Source organism: Bradysia coprophila (genome assembly GCF_014529535.1).
Source record: "Bradysia coprophila strain Holo2 chromosome IV unlocalized genomic scaffold, BU_Bcop_v1 contig_5, whole genome shotgun sequence".
NCBI classification, from domain to species: domain Eukaryota; kingdom Metazoa; phylum Arthropoda; class Insecta; order Diptera; family Sciaridae; genus Bradysia; species Bradysia coprophila.
In genome coordinates this window covers 9091273-9111192 of record NW_023503374.1, presented here as the reverse complement: position 1 = coordinate 9111192, position 19920 = coordinate 9091273, and the positions used below count along the sequence as shown (strand labels likewise).

Here is a 19920-nt window from a genome sequence, read left to right as displayed (position 1 = left end):
TGTTTAATATGTCGTACGTGAGAGGCACGAGTCTTTTTGTACATACTACTACTTCCAACTTCTTGTTTCAATTTTACATCAACGTTAAACTATTGAAAATTGTAAGTACATTTCCTGCGTTAACAAAAAAAATCGTTGATTTTCAAAAGTAATTAATTCAAAAATAGAAGACACATATCATACGCAGAAATTAAATATGAATAGTTGTTTTGTCGTTGTATCGTTTTCAGATAGAGAACGTTTTAAGAGTGTGTAAAATTGACACCGGATGACAAAATCATAATTTTTGCTTAAGTAGCCCTAAACCGCAAATCATTTATATTAGCAAAAAACAAAAAAAAAATATTTTTAATTTGTACCGGCACGTAGCAGATAAAGGCGTACACGTATTTTTTCCAAAAAAAAATCATTCATTTCAATATTAAACGAATCAAAAACGTATTTATTAATAAAAGATTTTGAAAAGAGGATCCACTGACAAAATTCTTGGAAAAGTATAAATTCGTTAAACAAACCAGAAAAAAAAAGAATGAAATAAAAACAAAACAGAAATATTCAAGTAAAGTTATAACGACGATAGTTCGTATAAATTTAAAACACCCCACATTTTCGAATACATTTTTTTATTTACAATTTTATGGACTGGAAAAGGAACAAAAAATTTTCTTTTGAAATTTTTTCCTGTTATTTTTAGATGTTACGCATACTTTTGTTGGTTCAAATAACTTTTTTTTTATTTAAAACAGAGAGCATTAAAAAATGTTTTACTTGGTACATGGTGGTATTCATAAAACATGATAATGTTTTTTTGTATATGAGTTATGTAGATCAAGTGTTGCAAAATTCTTTATTTTCGAAACAGACATAGAGTTTTCTGTGGTGTCCTCATTAGACCTTTTTTGTTACAAAAGGATTCAAATCAGGCATGATAGCCGATGAGACTGAAGCACTAAAATTGAACTCGAAAAAAACGAAATTCATGGTCCTCGGCCACAAAAACATCGAAGAGGTGAATGAACTCAAGATAGGCAACGCAACCATAGACCGTGTTACAGAAATCAAATACCTAGGATGCGTGATTGACGAAAAATTGAGTTTCAATGCAAACTGCGACTACGTATGCAAAAAGTTGGCCAAAAAAATTAATTTTTTCGGTCGCATTTCTAACAAGTTGGACAAACAAACAAGGATACTGATCTACAACACGATTATTGCTCCACATTTCTCATACTGTTCAACGATTCTCTACTTGTCCAACCGTACACACATCGAACGTCTACAAAAACTGCATAAGAAGTGCCTCCGAATCATTCTACGAAAAAGACAACGCACCAGAACAAAGTCAATGCTCGATGAATTGAACTGGTTATCGATACAACAACAAATTGAGCGCGATGTGTTGGTTTTCATATATAAAGTTACACACGGCCATCTACCGCAATATCTTGTGAATTGTTTCCAATCCGGCGAAGGAAGATCATACATTTTGAGAAACCATGGAGACTTGAGGCTACCACTTTACCGAAAAAGTGCCATGCAACGAAGTCTAATGTTTGACGGGGTGAAACTATACAATGAAATTCCGAGAGAAATTAGAGAAAGTGGAAATTTTAATAATTTTAAAAAATATTGTCTTGATTATGTGAAAATGAAAGATGATGAAAGTTAATAGTCTAGTTAAATGTAAAGCTGATGTAAATAGTTTTTTATAACTAATAAAACGAACTAAACTAAAAACTAAACTAAACTAAACCTCCTGCAATAAAATTCGTTTGACGGTGGTGTCTAAACGGATGACTTACTTAAAAAACTTAGACTAGGATGTGACAATTTCACCATTTTTTTTTTAATCTAAAGCTCGGACCTCTGGTGCTGGTATAGATCAGTGGATGCCCTGATACAGGCTTAACCTAGCTTCACAATGACACCCCACTTGCCATAGTGACAGGCTTAGGATACTTTTTTTTTGATACATATTGAATAGTCTTCCGACACACGAAAGCAAAATATAAATTTTAGAAAAATGCACGAATTATGCTGTTTTTGATGTCTGTATCTACTGATCTAAAGATAAACATTGGCCAGGTGCAAGATATTACCTTTTGAAGTTCATGAAAACTTCCGCCTCTTCCGTCTCTCCCGTATCTCCTGGACAATACCTATCCAATGAACCCACATACTTGTATGTCCATAACCTGTAGCGGCAGTAAATCACGGACAAAAACACATATTTTCGACTTTTGGTGGAAGTTCACCAGCCAATAAAATAAAACGACTGTGCGGTTTTAGACTACTGGGGCCAAGAGCTATCTTGGAATGTAAACAAAGCGTCGCTAAAAAAAATCCCTCTTACTAAAAATGTGAAAGTTTTTGTAGGTATATTGGTGCTAGCCAAAAATATCTTCAGTTGCTTTTGCAAAGTTTTCATTCTACCCGGAATCTCTACGGTCCCAGTGCCACACCCATACCTCCTTAGGAAGATTTTTTTTGTAAGCGTTCTTGATAACTAGAGAATAAAAATTTTGAAAAACAACAAAGGCGACAACGAAAACGGCTTCTAACATGACTGGATCTTGTATTTCCTTCCCATACAAAGTCTAGTGACGATAATTATGTAAAAATAAAAATTTTCACAACAAAAAAAATGGTAAAACACAAAGTTTCCATGCGAGTTAATTAAATTTAAGAAGAAAAAAAATTGTAAAACACAAAATTGACAACAAAAACTAAAGAGACATTAATGTGACTTGGAACATCTGTTCCGAAAAATTCTTCTCAGATAATTCCCACAGAGATTCCCACAGATAATAAACATTCGGCAATATAACATGGGTATTATGTATGCAGTAGAAATGTTTTCCGGAAATAAATTTAAATTTTGTGTTGTTTTATGTGTTGAATGTGAATTTTACTCTCGGAACTAGTTCATTTATCAGCTAGACACAGTATATTGCTTATATACCATACGTTATTGGCAAAAATGTAGAGAAGAAAATAGTGTCTTGTGCTGCAGCTCGTATACACTGTTACAATATTGAAAGGATACAGTATTGACTCAACGAATATAATATAAATGCTACACGGGGTGTTACCGGGCAAACAAATTCCTTGCTTTTTAAATTACATTGGCTGATATAATCTTATATTACGTTAAAAGTCGTATATCTTCCATTCAATTGCATCTTAATAAAGTGGGAGCGAAAAATGTAATATTCCAATAAAATGAGAGGTGTGAGAATGTTTCAAACGGTTTTTATATTTTCATAAACTGTTAACTATTTCGTCGCATTGTTGACACATAAATGGAGTTTAAAAATAGCTTAAATTTAGGATTTAAATTTATAATTTTCACGAGAATGAATCCATTTATTATACATTTTTCGGTTGTAATTTAAATCGAACAAAAAATTCTTTCAATTTATATCTATTTCTGTAGATGATCGAAGGGTTATGCATGTATAATATGAAAAGTCTTTCGAATTAAATAAAACTTAAAAAAAAATTGTCGTTGTCTTCGTAGTATATTTAGTACGACTATTTATCCCTTTTTTATTTAATGTCTCAGTCATAAAAATGTTGTTTATTTTCCATTAATTTCATTTTGTAGTGATGGGACAATGATGATGCAATGCTGTCACAATAGATTTATTGCCAAATTGATAAGATTAGAAGGCGTGCATGGAAATAATGTTTTCTTCCCAGTAACCAGGTCAAAACTTCCCGGTATCCGAAAATTTTGACAAAAATTTCCCGGTGAGTAGCAAATAACTTCCCGGTGGCGCGAATATTATTTGCCAAACTCTTTTTAGTCTTTTTTTGCAGATTTAATTCTAACATTAGTTTTTACAATGCTGTAACCTTTTCGTGAATTTGTTCTGTATGAATTTTCTCTCATCAATTTGTAGAAGAGAAGAGAACTGATTGGAAAATTATCTTCTGTTCTAATATGCCAGACATGTGTGCATAACAATATTTCAGAAATTTACTTAATCATAAAAAAAAATTGCGAGCGGAGCGAGCGAAATTTTCTGAAGATTGACTTTTGATGATGTAAAAAGAGTACCATTCTTTGATATTGTACATACTCAAAATTCTAAATGAAACTTGAGTAAAGGCGCCGCAGGCGAAGTTTTTAAATTCTTGGGTCTATGCACCCTATTAGGAACTGTTTCACCAGAAGTAGTAACTCATCAAAAGTTTAGTTCGTTAAAGAGGATAATTCATCGGGTTCGGGAAGTATGAGTCACCATAATAATAATAATATCATATTTTCCCCATAAGTACAATAGTACATACAAGTAACTTCTTCCCACCGATAGAGACATGACAAGAAAAAAAATTCTCGCTGATAGACTTCCCGCTAACAGAAACTTCCCAATAAGTTCTTCACCCGTCTGTGAAAACTTATCGATAAGTTCTTCAAGCTGATAAGATTTCACGGTGAGTTCTTCCCAGTGATAGCTATTTCCGATTTCCCGGTGACAGCTATTTCCCGGTTAGTTCTGAATTCTTCCTGCTTATAGATATTTCCCGGTGAGCACTTCCCGCTGATAGATATTTCCTGGTGATTTTTACATAAAAACGAGCCGTCAGAACAGTCGTAGCGTTTGCTGCAACTGAACCCCGTACGAACCCGTACATCTATTGCGCACGTGACCCTAGTTCGTCCGTCGCCCTACTCTTACCGTCTACTGCGCCCGTAACACAAATTTCAAATTGACCTAAAATTTCCTCAGTTCTATATTAACCTATATTAACCTATAAATAAACAATTTACTGATAAATATGCTAGTATATAGCTCAAAATAACTATCTACACCGTTATATAGCTCAATATAGCTATATATATTTATATATAGATATCCATATTTGGGATCCTTGAAACACCCCACACACGTAACCACTCACTTCCCACTGATCAGTGACTTTGTAAGTTACATTTTCACCGATTTATATTGATTTTACAAAAATCCAAAATGGCGGTCGACGGCCATTTTGTTAGGAGGTGGAAAGTAGTACGACTGCTTTACATTCGTTAGTATCTTTCAAACAATAAAAAATTCATGAAATTCGGCCAAAGTTTACTCTAGATATTAATAAAAAACACCACCTTCACTGTACGGCCGAGTAGCCGGATATGAGCTCACTCCAAGGGACCTAGCTCATGCTCCGGTCAACCTAATTTCATAAACTTTTTTTCCCTCATTGGTCCGGTCAATACCTATCTAATAAAGCAAAATCCATTAAAATCCATTAAAATCCGTTCAAATTTGGCCAACCTACAATCAAAAACGGCTTGCCGCCCTGTACCTAGTTTACACCAAGGGGTCTAACTCACGAGTCAGTCATCCAATTTCCATAAACGTTTTTTTGTCAATAGGTATTGTAAATACCTTTCACTTGATGTATCACTTACAAGTTTAGCCTTTAAATAGCCAGAGAAATCTTTGGAAAACGTTAAAGCACTTATGGGGCCCCAGCTCGGGAGGGGTCGACCCAAAATCGCCCATCTTCGAACTTAGCCTCAAAATTTCAACTACCTTTCAAAGAAAAAAAAATAATGGAAATAGAATTTGATTTACTCAAGATATCGATGTGACAGACGGACAGACAAAATTTTTATTGCTGATTCGTCATCTATGAACATAGGCAAACACTTTGCCCTTACCGCCTGCTTCGAATTCCATCAATTACACACGGCACCGTAATCCTATAAGCCCCTTCGTACTTCGTACGGGGCTAAAAATCATGAAATTCGGTCAAAATTGACTCGAGATATTAACAAACGAGCCATCAGAACAGTCGGAGCGTCTGCTGCGGCTGAGCCCCGTACAAACCCGTATATCTATTGCGTACGTGACCCTAGTGCGTCTGTCACCCTACTTTGACCGTAGACCTATTGCACCCGTAAACGTAGTTGAAGTCAAATTATTATGAAATGTGTACATCTTAGAAATTGCGCATAGCGCAATTACGAAGCCCCGTACGAAGGAACGTCAAATAAAACAAAAATTTCAAATAGCCCTAAAATTTTAATTTATTTAGTATAAATACACATAGGGCCTAGTATCGGCCTCAGTCCGAGGATCCAAATTTAATTTTTTTTTTTCAACTACATTCTATTCGGCCTTTGATTACCTTCCAAATGAAACAAAAAATACGAAAAACGGATGAAATTTGCTCGAGTTATATTCAAAATACACATAGGGCCCTAGTAGCGGCCTTAGTCCGAGGACCCAAATTTAATTTTTTTTCAACAACATTCTATTCGGCCTTTGATTACCTTCCAAATGAAACACAAATTACGAAAAACGGATGAAATTTGCTCGAGTTATATGTAAAATACACATAGGGCCCTAGTAACGGCCTTAGTCCAAGGACCCAAATTTATTTTTTTTTTTCAACAACATTCTATTCGGTGTTCGATTATCTTTCAAATGAAACAAAAATTACGAAAAACGGATGAAATTTACTCGAGTTGTATGTAAAATACGCATAGGGCCCTAGTAGCGGCCTTAGTCCGAGGACCCAAATTTAATTTTTTTTCAACAACATTCTATTCGGTGTTCGATTATCTTTCAAATGAAACAAAAATTACGAAAAACGGATGAAATTTACTCGAGTTGTATGTAAAATACGCATAGGGCCCTAGTAGCGGCCTTAGTCCGAGGACCCAAATTTAATTTTTTTTTCAACAACATTCTATTCGGCCTTTGATTACCTTCCAAATGACACAAAAATTACGAAAAACGAATGAAATTTACTCGAGTTCAATGTAAAATACACATAGGGCCCTAGTAGTGGCCTTAGTCCAAGGACGCAAATTTAATTTTTTTTTCAATAACTTTCTATTCGGCGTTCGATTACCTTCCAAATGAAACAAAAATTACGAAAAACGGATTAAATTTACTTGAGTTCTATGTAAAATACACATAGGGCCCTAGTAGCTTTTCACTTCTAAGGCCCTAACTCACGGTCCACTCACCCGATTTTAAAAAACTTTTTTTTTCCTGGATTGGTATTGACAATACCTATCATTTGCCGTGTCATTTACATTTCCATCGTTTATTTTGCCATAAATATCACCAAAAGACCTTAAATCACTTAGGTGGCCCTAACTCACGAAGGGCCGACCCGAATATGCCCATCTTCGAACTTAGCCTCACTATTTTGACTATTGGATTTGATTTACTCAAGATATCGACGTGACAGACAGACGGACAGACGGCCAAAATTTTTATTGCGTCATCTATGAACATAGGCAAACACTTTGCCCTTACCGTCTGCTTCGAATTCCATCAATTTCACACGGCATCGTAATCCTATAAGCCCCTTCGTACTTCGTACGGGGCTAAAAAGAAAATCGCCTTCGAAATTTCCCTAAATTTCCCGGTATCCAATTTTCTGCTCCTACGACTTCCCGGTATCTAGGATACCAGGATACCGCATTATTTCCATGCACGTTAGAAGGTGTGTCGCGCAGGATCACACCTGGATTTATTTGGGGCTTCGATATTGTGTAGAAGATCGCAAAGATTTGCAACCACTAGGATTAGGTCTGATGGGTCTTGAAAATACTGTTACTTTCAAAACGGTCCGCTAAACGTTTAATTTTTCCTATACGCATTAAACCAAAAGCTTGTACCGAATCAGCAAAAGCTGAACATCTCCAGCTGGTCGACAAAGAGAAAGGAAGGTATCGAAAACAATTCACAGGAAAGCTACATACAGTGCATATAAACGTTAAGGTCATCTATGTGAGCACAATTCACGTATAACTGTAGTAAACTCGGTGCTTAGGAGTTTTGTGTGTTTTCTGATCAGCTGATAAAGTTCAGCTGTTGCTGATTCGGCAACAAGTTCTCAGATTAGTTCGTGTATGGATTTCAAGTGGTGATTTCAATTGCACTTGTCTTTTACAACATCATTGGGTCATTTGTATATTTTTCTCACGATTGTCATGGCGTTTAAATCGCAACAAAGTTATTTTATTTATTTTAAGTTAGACATGAGCCGCGATACTATTTCACATAAATATTCGTCTTGAATATGAAGGTATATTATCGTACTAGATGTCAGATTGCCAATCCGAGGCGAAGACGATGTTGGCAAGACATCGTGTGCGATAATATACCAGCATACGATTCGTACATACAATGTTTGCATACAACGTTTTATGCAATGAATCGAATAAATACCCACTAGTGCGATAAAACTCCTTGCAAATACTTTATCGCACTAGTGCGATCACAGGCGGCGTAAGTTACAAATATCATCAGTGAATTGCATAAATGTCGAGGGGTAACTCACTTCTAGATTAAATGGATTAAATGGATTAAATGGTATTAAATGGATTAAATGGATTAAATGGATTTAATGGATTAAATGGAATAAAAATTGGATTAAATGGATTAAATAGGAAAAAAGTTCATTTTACCAAATACTGTAAAAGTCTTAAAAATTGTTGATTTTGATCGAACCACGTACTACAACTCATACTACAATGTTAAAAAGCGAAAAAATCCACTTTTAGGAGTTTTTGGTGTAATGTGGATTAAATGGATTAAATGGATTAAATAAATTTAATACCATTTTTAACAAAAAAAAATTTCCTTTACCTCACGAGTACTTAAACGAGCTGGTGATCGTGCAAATCTATTTTTCGCAATTACTTTACAAATTTTTCAGGTCGGTAGCCTAATTATTTCGGTAAAACTAAAAATTTTTTTTTGGATTAAATGGATTAAATGGATTTAATGGATTTAATGGATTTAATGGAAGTGCGTCACCCCTCGATAAATGTTACTTTTAAGCACGCAAAATAAACTTTTTCCTGCTGAAGTAGGTAAAATCTTGTTGATAAATGAGTGTTTTGCGCACAAATGTCACATCTCTTGTGCAAAACTTCCCATTTATTTTGTCTTTGTAAAAGACGAAAATTCAATATGACAAATCTGGTTTGTATTTAACGACCAAAAAATCTATTAACAAAAGCAATTTAGTTTTACAAAGATCAATTGAACAATCTGAATAACTTCCAGCATCATTTAACAATTCAATTAGCACAGCTATAAAGTGCAAATAAACAAAGCAAAACAAAAACGGAAAGGAAAAACATTTCAGCCTTCAAAATGATAACAATGAGCGAAAACTTTCAAATTTGGCATTAAATCCAATGCCAGAAATTTGCTCACTTTTGTGATCATCGATTTACATTCCGGTTCGAACTTAACTCCATGCGTCAATGCACTGGCACTATCACCGGCAGAATAATCAGATAATTCGTCGATAACGGTGAATACAGCGTAGAAATGTTTCAATCCTAAGCGAACAAATAGAAGGAAAAAAATTGTGAGTAAATTCCGAGCTGTGAGATGCATTTGCACCTTCTGCCTTTTTACCTTTCAAATCGAGAATTGATGGCTCACGTTCTTGTCGTGAATGGTACTTTGCAACCTCATCCACAGAAAAATGGTTCTGGTCGCGAAGCTTCTCTGCTAATTTTATACACAAATCAGCAGGAAGGCCGGTGATTTTTGCATCGAATTCGTGCATATAAGGAATACGACTCATATCCTTAGTGCCGGTGACCATTTCCCAGCCGAAATTCTCCAATTTCGGTAGGAAAGTGGAAATATCCTTGAAGTTGACCATATCACCCATACGCCGTCCGTACCAAACACTGCTATATCCATTATCATCAATGTCTTAACGTTGGGAGTAAACTTGATCAGTCGTGCAATGACTGCTCCTCTACATTCACCTCGAATTTGCAGAGTTTCAATAGTTGGCAATGTTTTTTCATGCTTCGGGCCAAAAATGAGGGCAATTTTCGATTTTTTCTCGAGTTTTCGGCCCTTTGCATAAAAACTCACATGTGTACCTGCTTTGGACGATTGATTTTAGGCACTTTCGCTTGTAGAAATTGCGAAATTGCGAAATTGCCAAAAATCAATCGTGCAGATCAGGTACACAATAGTTATTTGGATCACAAGGGACGAAAGTAAAGAAATTCAACCGTGTGCGAGAGTTGCTGCCCGCGCCGAAGGCCGTGTGATCCACATAACTTTTTATCACGAGAACTACGAAAATTGTAATTGAGGCACATAAACTCGAAGAAATGCGTTATCGTATGATGAATTAAACCAAAATAAGCTGACATTTGCGGGGGTCCAGGAGGCGGCAGCCCCCTGGTATAAGAAAATATTAATATTATCAACCATCACAACAAATAGTCATTTTCATCACACGAACTACGAAAATTGTAATTTTCGGTTCCCAAACGGGAAGCGAAAGTAAAAAAATGCAAGTTATGTATCGAAATCGGTTTATACATAATGCGAAAGTCTATGTATATAATGCGAAAGTCGATGTACATAATGCGAAAGTCAAATCTTGTCAAGATGTTTACTTTGATCAATATTGAACAAACCGTGCGCCAGTGCTCTGATTAATGTTAGCATACAAAGTTGATGACGAATAATTCAAAGGATATTGTTGTTGTTTTCACGTCTGATTGTTGTGATGGTTGATAATATTATTATTTTCTTATACCAGGAGGCTGCCGCCCCCTGGACCCCCGCAAATGTCAGCATATTTTGGTTTAATTCATCATACGATAACGCATTTCTTCGAGTTTATGTGCCTCAATTACAATTTTCGTAGTTCTCGTGATAAAAAGTTATGTGGATCACACGGGACGACGTAAAGAAATTCAACCTGTGCGATTGCGGCCCTTGCCTTCGGCGCGGGCAGCAACTCTCGCACACGGCTGAATTTCTTTACTTTCGTCCCTTGTGATCCAAATAACTATTTCATTACACCAACTACGAAAGTTGTAATTTTCGCTTCCCGAATGAGATGCGAAAGTATAAAAATTCAACTCTCAGTTAGCCACGACATCACAAGAGGTGCGAAAATACTTTCGCCTCCCAACAGAGGAGCAAAAGTACTTTAGCCCCTCAAACGAGGATGCGAAAGTAAATGACAGCAACAACATGTGTTCCGTCTGGTGTCGTTGTGATCACTGTGATTGTTGTGATAGAAAAGAACGTTGCCAATAATTTATAAATTTTTCTTTTACCAGGGGGCTGCCGCCCCCTGGACCCCCGCATATTATGAGGAAGCTCAAATTACAATTTTCGTAGTTGTTGTAATGAAAAGTTGTGTGGATCACATGGCACGACGTAAAAAAATTCAACCTGTGCGATTGCCGCCCTGGCCTTCGGCCACGGGCTGCAAACTTCGCATACGGTTGAATTTTTTTACTTTCGTCCCTTGTGATCCAATAACCATTAACGATTGTCGGAATGTTTGGTCGAGCGAAGGTTCAACGAATGAAATTTCTGAAATGAAAATTTTGTGTTCTTCAATCATCGCATTGGGTTGATATATCGTTTTCTTACCCAACTCCTTTATGTTGGGAAATTGTCAAATCTATCACTTCTTACACTTTAATATAACAAGACCGCATTAACCAGAGACTACCGCTTATGTACGAGCATATCCGCTTAACTATCCTAAAATTAAATGGGGGTGATCATTCACGTCACACTCACTGATTTTTATTTTGAACGAATAATGTCCTTGTGCTTGTCCCTAATTAAATTTCACCACAAGCCTTGTGTTGCGTAGTGGTTAAATTTAATTAAGGTTTTTTTGATTTCATTTTGAAAGAGTCGTTTGGGCGTAGGATTTGAAAATACGACCAATGTGAGAACGAGTACACATTTTTGCATCCAGTAATATTCTAATTTCTGTCAATAACCTTATTTCAGAACAATTTTTTAGATTTTTAAATTTTTGAAGGCAGAGCTGGCTTATAAGGCGGGCCAAGCGGGCCGGGCCCGGGCGCTGGGAAAATTAGGGGCGCTGAGAAAGTAAGACTAAAGTACACAAGCAAAATGTACACCAATCAAAGTGAGGTTTAGATCTCGGTTTTGATACAGTGTTCTTGCTTAGTTATTATCAATTAACGTCATTTTTTTTCTGTATAAATGGAATTCGTTTAAAAACGGCATTTATATGTGCCTAGATAGGTAATAATCCATAGAAGTTAGAACTATTTTTTTTAAGTACTCAACTCTTATCCAGTGGTATAACTGATCAAATACTGAAAACATTCCTTTTTCTTGTGGAGGCATCTCCATATACATGAAACGTACAATGTCGTCAATGAAAGTAGATAAGTAGGTATGGCCAGTCCATACAAGTCGGAGCACATACGGATTTGCATCGCGCCACCTCAAACGAACTCATTTATAGTGGAAATTTGCACTAGAAATGAGTTCGTTTGAGGTGGCGCCATGCAAATCCGTATGTGCTCCGACTAGAACAAATTTGAACGTTTGGACATACCTATCCATTTACTTTCATTGCAATGTCGTGTGAAGTGGCATTACAAAGGTAATTGCATGCACTTTCGGGGCAAATGAGGTCTTATTTGGTTTAAACTTTATTTGAACTGAGATATGAACGGCTGGAAAAATGCTTAAAATTTGACTACACCGGTGAACATCTGATGGTTCCTATGCATACAAAGAATAACAAAAACAACACAGGCTGTTGCTACTAGTCTTAGCTTTCCAATGACACCAAACATGCATGGGTTGTGACATGATGAATGTCCCTTTGAATTTCAAAGTTTGAAGTATAAATCGGAGACTCAGGCAATCTACTCGAATATTTCCTGGCATTGTCAAAATTTTATCAAAAAATATTTTTTCTGTGGCAGTAACAGCTGCTTACTTACGTTTGCGATATCAGCGAACTTCAACAAATAAATGTTTTAAGTAACAAATTTCTGTTCACAATTACCTTTCCAATGACATGTATCTGGAGATACCTCTATAAGAAAAGTGCATGTTTCCTGTTTTCGATCAGTTCCGCTGTTGAGGATTGAGGATTTTTAATAAATATAGTTCTGCCTTCTATGGGCACGTCTGGTAGGACTGTTTTCAAAAGAATTCGGGTATTAAATGAGTTGCAAGCGATAAACCTCGCGGAAGACAAATTACAAAGAAAAACGTTTGATAACCGGAAAATCGGGTAATATGTTGAGATCATTTTTCACTAAGTCGAGCTGGTGAACCAAAAAAAAATTCGCTAGCTCCGCTCGCAACTCTACGTTCATTTCTATCACAAGAAATCCAAGTAGGAATTTATTGGTCGCTTAAAATTAAAATTCACAAGCAATAATTTATACAACTTTTCTTAAAATTTAATTTCATTTTGTTTCTAAAAAAATTGATAAATTTCGTTTTTCACATTTTTGAGCGGCGCTGTTACGGCCCAGGGCGCTGGAAATGATAATCCGGCTCTGGTATGAGACAGTTGGAATAGAATTACGAAAAAAATACTGTGTTGAGTTATATGTACTCATACATACCAAGATAAAATGGAACGAATTCTAGAGTCAAATTATTGATCAGTCTGATAACATAGTAGGAAATTGACATTGTAACTGCGCAATAAATAAACCTGCACATATTGCATTGCGTTATCACTGAAATCAAATAGCAATTCAGTTGTAGGAAATGCATTGAAATTGATAAGTAAAATTACGTTGAATGGATTGATTTGAAATATTTCTTCAGCCTGAAATGTGCTCTGCTCTGCATTTTATCTGTTACGCATTTGTATTCCTTTTATAGACAAAGTAACCAAAATATAAAATGTAATCTGCTAAAAAGCTCCTATGACCGACCTCTAAGCCTTTAAGCTACACTATGCTGGACATGGATACAGAGATATGTGACATAACTATTGATTGTTTCTTCTTCAGGTGATTTTTTTTCTTGGTCAGAGATCATTAGTCATTTAGAAAAAAAGGTGAATTTTATACCGAGCTTTGTGCTGTTGTTTTAAAAATCACATACACACACAGACTGCATAATGAATAGCAATGTAATAAAAAAAATGAATAAACCCACTATCAACGCATGATAAGATAAGAAACTGCTTATTGGAACGAAATATGTCTCATCCAGTATGTGATATCAATATTTTATCTCAATTTCAAAATGTTGATAAAGCAACGAAAATCGCATGAGCGTAATGATAATTTTCACCTTTAGTTAGTGGTTATATCGTGTTCAAAGTAAGTGTATAATTGCGAAGAAAATACATTTGTTTAAAATTAAAAGTGCAATTATTCAACGATCTATTTCACAATACTAACTAAACTATAATTGTGCTAGGCTTCTAGTTATTATAGTGTCTTGTGCTCTTGAACTGCTCTCGTATAATAGATTTGAAAAGACGAATACTAACCGCACCCTCTCCAAGTATGACTTATATTATCATGTGTCAATACTTCTGTTGAAACTGATTATTATTTCAACAAAAAATGGCTTTAAGCACACAATCACACATAAATATAGAATAAAGGCGTAAAAGTTTGAACATTTTTTTGTCGAGAACTTTGTCCATATTCGCTGTTTTTTATTTTGGAATCTTAAAGTGATCGGGCAGTCACAGTGATAGTGTGTGTGAAATTTATTGTTGTGGTAAAATATGTTCATTTTGTGCTAATTCCCGACCACTATATTCAGTCAGAAAGGCGTCAAATTTATTTCTAGCGATAGCTAGCGTACTTTACCACCTGATACCGTATCGCAAACTAACTTGTAATTGCCTGGAAATTATTGTTTTTAACTATTATGATTCTTTAAAACAACAAGATTCCAAGCAAGTACGCACTTCTATTGCAGTTGTATTCACTAACATTTTGAAAGCTTTTCTAATTACATGTGAATAAGCAGTGAATACTGCCATATATGCAGTGAAGTGGTTTCCCATTTTTTGAATTTCACGTACCTAATAGTGTAGAGTGATTCATTCGATTCATCCAGCAGTTCTAGGAAACACTCATTACGTTTTTCGCAATTTCCTGCACTCATAAAAAAGCTTCATTTTTTTGCATAAGATGCTCTGTCAACCTCGGATTGACAAATTTGAGCACATGCTTGAATATGTTCTATGTTGTGTCTAAACAATCATTTATCACGGAGGGAAGGGCACCGTTCTTCACAATTGTTTTGTAACGTAATAAACGTTTTTCTAAAATTGAAAACGAACGGAATTCATAAATTTTGTCCACAAAGTCACTATTATAAAGCAACCTTCACAATTGATGCTATCAATTTTTGTCATCTGTCCTATTCATTAAAATTGACGTGTTTTTGCTTTCATTCTACAGAATAAATAAAGCATTAAAATGAAGCTAGTGTTGTTAGTGCTGATGTGCAGCACTCTGATCCTTGCTACAGAAGATCAAAAGCCAACAGAAAAGGAGGCCACAGACAAACCAACGGAAGAGACTGAAGCCACGTTGGACGTGACGTCAGAAAATACCTCGAAAGACGACGAAAAGGCCAAAACGGTGAGATTTTTTTTTCGAGTAACATTGTACTGATACGTTCAGATAAGATTCAACAACAAATTAATAAAAATAATAATCTTATATGTGCAAGCAATTACACCGTATGGATTAATCATTTTCGTTGGAATGTTACTGAATAATTATTTGCACAAATTGTGATATTACATTGAAAATGTTTAAGATTTTTCAATTATTTTTCTTGTGTAGAGCTTTACCAATAGATTCCTAAATAATTACCGCAGCAAAGTGTCTTAAAGCAAAATCTGATTTATTTTACCGGAAATAAACGTCGATTAATGATTTACCTACAAATTGAGAATCAATCTGTTAGGAACGGCAAGCTACATCACCATTGAATCTGATACTTCATCTGTTCAAAGTATACCCTAGTATGAGATAAAAACATCTTTTACTTCATTCGTTTAGTTATACATTTCACTATATTAATCAAAGTCACAGTTTAATTGAACATCATCGTTTATTTGGTCGTTGTTTCTGTCGATAACTTAAGAATATCAATTAAAACATAGCTAACGCCGACCCGTACGAAACACCTATTTGTATCAAAAGCCTTTACTGTGAAACTCTTCATTTTTCTTTTACTTCATTCTCTACTGAAAAGCTATTCGCGCTTTAAAATCACTTGCATTATCCACTCTTTGCCTTGTTATCATATACAAATAAATTGCCGGAGGCAATATAGACAGCCCCGTACGAAGTCAACTTTCATAAATTCCTATTTAAACAGCTATATACCGCTATTACCTATATTTTCCTATAAATAAACATTTCACAGATGAATATTGAATATGCTATTATATAGCTCTATATGCCTGTATATAGCTCAATATAGGTGAATATAGATATATATAGATGTCCATATATCGAATGCCTGAAACACCTCACACACAAAACAAATTATTTCCATGTTAACAGAAACTCTCTAAGTACCATTTTTCCCAAGATATTTCACTTTTATTAAAATCCAATATGGCCACTGGCAGCCATTTTGTTAGGAGACCGGAAATAGTACCGACGCTTTACATTCGTTAATACCTTTCAAACAAAAAAAAAATCATGAAATTCAGTCAAAATTTACTCGAGATATTGACAAAATACTCCATGTTCACTGTACGGCCGAGTAGCCAGATAAGAGCTCACTCCAAGAGACCTAGCTAACGCTCCGGAGAACATAATTTCAAAAACTTTTTTTTCCTGATTGGTACGGTCAATACCTATCTAATAAAGCTTAAACTGACGAATATGTTCGAATGTGGCCGACCTACAAGCAAAAACTGCTTGCCGCCCTGTGCCTGTTTCACACCAAGGGGTCTAACTCACGAGTCGGTCATCCGATTTCCATAAACTTTTTTTTTGTCGATCGACTTAGCCTGTCTTTTGACATTACCAAACGGGAAAAATAGTACATTACTATGCAAGGGAAGTAAAGTGATATCTCGTATCCAGATGAGAAAAAGTATCCGAGGGCGGCAGCATCGGATGCGTTTTACTCAAGTTATCGTGCAGACAGACAGACGGACAGACGGACATTTTTTTTCACTGATTTTACATCTCTAGACAACCACAACCCTTACTCAGGGAGTCCAATTCGACGTATTACAAACGTATGCGTAAACCTATAAGACCCCAGTACTTCGTACGGGTCTAATAAATTAATAGATGTGAATAGAAGTTTTTGACAGTTTTAGAGCAGCGATAGCCTCATAGACTTTAGTTAATTTATATTTTAAAACAACTCAACAATTGATAATTCTCCTCTTGCATTTCAGAGTAATACAACTGAGTCGGAGATCTGTAAAAAATGTAATTGTGCTATCGAAGAGAAAACGATATACTGCGACGACCTGTCAATAGAGAAGATGTTCACGGAGGATCAGTTTGTTGAATTCAACAAAACAAAAGTTCCGCAGGATATTTTTAGGTAAAAAATATTGTAATAAACGCAGGTAATGGTATAAGCAGGTAGTGATGAAGCTGGCAAAAATAGAAGAGTCAGATTTTCGAAAACCGTATACTCACGGTCTCAAATCTATTATCTTTTGAGAAGCGAGTTAAAAAAACGCACTATCCTCATTGTAAAGAAATAGGTACGGTTTCCGAACTTTTGAGACTACACCTTCACCACACTTGATGGCGTACATCAAGAATTGGTTCGGAAAGTCAAATTCCTCTATGAGTACATTTTCTCAATGAATTTTAGATAACTCTAAAGCGTGTTATGTGGTTATCTGCTCTTCGAATGATTCTACACAACCGAGTTCAATAAGATACATTGTGTTACTTTTCAGGATCAACAACAACGAACTGACTGAAATCAATGCATTCCCCATTCTGTCAATAAAAGTTCTTGTTTTGCGTCGCAATAAAATCAGCAAAATTGCCAAAGGTGCATTCTACAATCTCACACTTCTGGAAGAACTAGATTTGTCGTGGAACGATCTGACAAGTAAGGTTCTTATACCAGAAATATTCGAAGGACATTACAGTCCTACGGTGTATGAACCATTGGAACTGCTTAAGGTACGGTCTTTCAGTTTTTTTTTGGAAAATTCATTTTTGAATGAACATTTAACTCCACAGACCCTTCGACTAAACAATAATCAACTTCACGCACTGCATCCAGATGTGTTCGAACATTTTCCAAACTTAGAAGTTTTGAGCTTGCACTCCAATCCCATTATGGCAATTGATCATTTGACTAGCGTTGCAATCAGCAATATTCCAAATCTCAAAGTAAGTAACACAATGAACTGTATCTAATCAAATTAAGGCTAACCGGCAACGATAGTTTTTAGATTTGAGTTATTTGGAATTGACTGAAGTACCGAAACATCTTTTCGTTTCTCCACGCGAATTACGCACTTTAAATTTGACGGGAAATTTGCTGACATCCGTTCCAGAAGCCTTACAGTTTGCTGTTAATTTGGAAACACTTTACTTGGATGAGAATAATATCGAGCATATTGATAAGGGAAACTAGTAAGATATCTATCCGCATCTAGGAAAATCCCATTTTTCATTTCAATTTCTTTCGTTCCAGTGTTTTCCCCACGATGGACAAACTGGAGTTTCTGAGCATATCATACACGACATTAAAATCGATTGGAAGCGGAGCCTTTAGCCAATTATCAGAACTCAAAACTCTGATGCTGACGAACAACCCGCATTTGTCAAGTATTCATGAGAGCGCACTTAGCAGAAAAGGAAAAGAAAATCCAAGACAAATTGAATATCCACCGTTGACAAATGTAAGTATAAATGTTTGCTCCGCATTACTGTCGATAAATTTCTAAAATTGGTCAAATCACAGCTCTATCTGCACAACAACAATTTGTCGACCTTGGACGCCAATCTATTTCCACGCTATGATAATTTGGACGTTGTTGATTTGCGACACAATCCATGGGTGTGCGACTGTGAGAATCAATGGATGATCTCAAATTTGTTGCCAATAATCATTAAGAAACACCCAACAATGAGTAAGGATCTCCAGTAAGTTCAAAATTTATATAAAAAGTTAAGAAAAAATGGCATAACAGCAAAACGTCTCTTAAAGCTGCAATCAACCGCATGCTCTCGTTGGAAAGGAGATGAGTGAGCTCTTAAACAGCAAACTAAGGTGTTCAGACAAGTACAATAGTATGCCCCAACAGGACGGAACAATATTAGTTGGTATCCTTATCGGTAAGGCAAATTGTAATTACAAAAGGTTGACCGCTTACGCGAAAGAACGTTGAAACTAACACCTGTTCCGTTTCGCAGGGATATTAATTGGTATTCCATTGGCGCTCGCCGTGGTATTCGTTTACAAACGTGGATGCTTTGGCTTGGCTAGTAATCGTGGTGCTGCTGCTTATTCGAGAGCCTTCTATAAGCGAGCAGAAGCAGGTGACGACTTCCATATTTAGATGGATTATATTGACGTCGTTGTATTTTAAGTTTTCCGATTGTAGTTTTTGTTTTTCTTTTGGAAAAGGGGCAGATTGAAACAGTCATGACAAAGACAAATGAAAAGATTGTGTGAAGTTTTTGGTTTTAAAATAAAATTCGATTTTAAAAAGCCACTAAGAACTCAAATGTGTTCGTTCCATCATTTATTAATTGATAGGAGGTCTATAACTCCAAATCAATGAGTCTACACTGTACTACACTATATACGTTATACCAACAATATTAGAAGTTGTACTGCGCCAAGAGCTGTAATCTCGCATCTTAGCTATTTCGCTTGTACTTTAAGCCTAGACTCGAACTGTGCCATTTTTTTAAAAACTTAATAAAGTGCCTTGAGCATACTGATATGACCTGTATTGCTTCTTCGATGATTATGTTACTAAAAGAGATCAAATTTCGACAAGATTTTTTGATTTTACCTTTCATGAGCAGCTCAGAGTTTAAAACATACGAAAGGAAATTTTGGAAATTTCAGAAATCGCAGAAATGGCTGGTCATCTGCTACCATCAAAGATAATAAAAATATGAGATGTGGTTGGTGTTCTCCTATATATCGAAATCTATGC

General features: G+C 35.7%; 2 protein-coding genes and 1 long non-coding RNA gene across 14 annotated transcripts; 1 reads left to right on the top strand and 2 right to left on the bottom strand.

The window, feature by feature from the left end:
* Positions 1-8939: 8939 nt before the first annotated feature.
* LOC119072085 lies at positions 8940-9797 on the bottom strand. Its single transcript, XM_037177242.1, has 2 exons — positions 9402-9797; positions 8940-9322 (listed from the first exon to the last, which is right to left on the bottom strand). Exons 1-2 carry the CDS (start codon positions 9661-9663, stop codon positions 9120-9122), a joined length of 465 nt encoding a protein of 154 aa, XP_037033137.1. The 5' UTR covers positions 9664-9797; the 3' UTR covers positions 8940-9119.
* Positions 9798-10668: 871 nt separating this feature from the next.
* On the top strand, positions 10669-19471 carry LOC119072071 (leucine-rich repeat neuronal protein 3-like). 12 transcript variants are annotated; one of them, XM_037177216.1, is made up of 10 exons: positions 10669-10680; positions 15200-15386; positions 17171-17324; positions 17692-17923; positions 17984-18136; positions 18192-18382; positions 18444-18651; positions 18714-18895; positions 18960-19087; positions 19166-19471. In XM_037177216.1, exons 2-10 carry the CDS (start codon positions 15218-15220, stop codon positions 19309-19311), a joined length of 1563 nt encoding a protein of 520 aa, XP_037033111.1. In that variant the 5' UTR covers positions 10669-10680; positions 15200-15217; the 3' UTR covers positions 19312-19471. The 12 variants fall into 12 exon arrangements, with proteins under 12 accessions (XP_037033111.1, XP_037033105.1, XP_037033103.1 ...); XM_037177210.1 differs by lacking the exon at positions 10669-10680 and adding an exon at positions 14060-14098; XM_037177208.1 differs by lacking the exon at positions 10669-10680 and adding an exon at positions 14060-14102.
* Positions 11298-11437, bottom strand: LOC119072095. The gene is made up of 2 exons (XR_005086778.1): positions 11406-11437; positions 11298-11345 (listed from the first exon to the last, which is right to left on the bottom strand). It is a non-coding gene; the product is annotated as an uncharacterized LOC119072095 (long non-coding RNA).
* Positions 19472-19920: the final 449 nt, after the last annotated feature.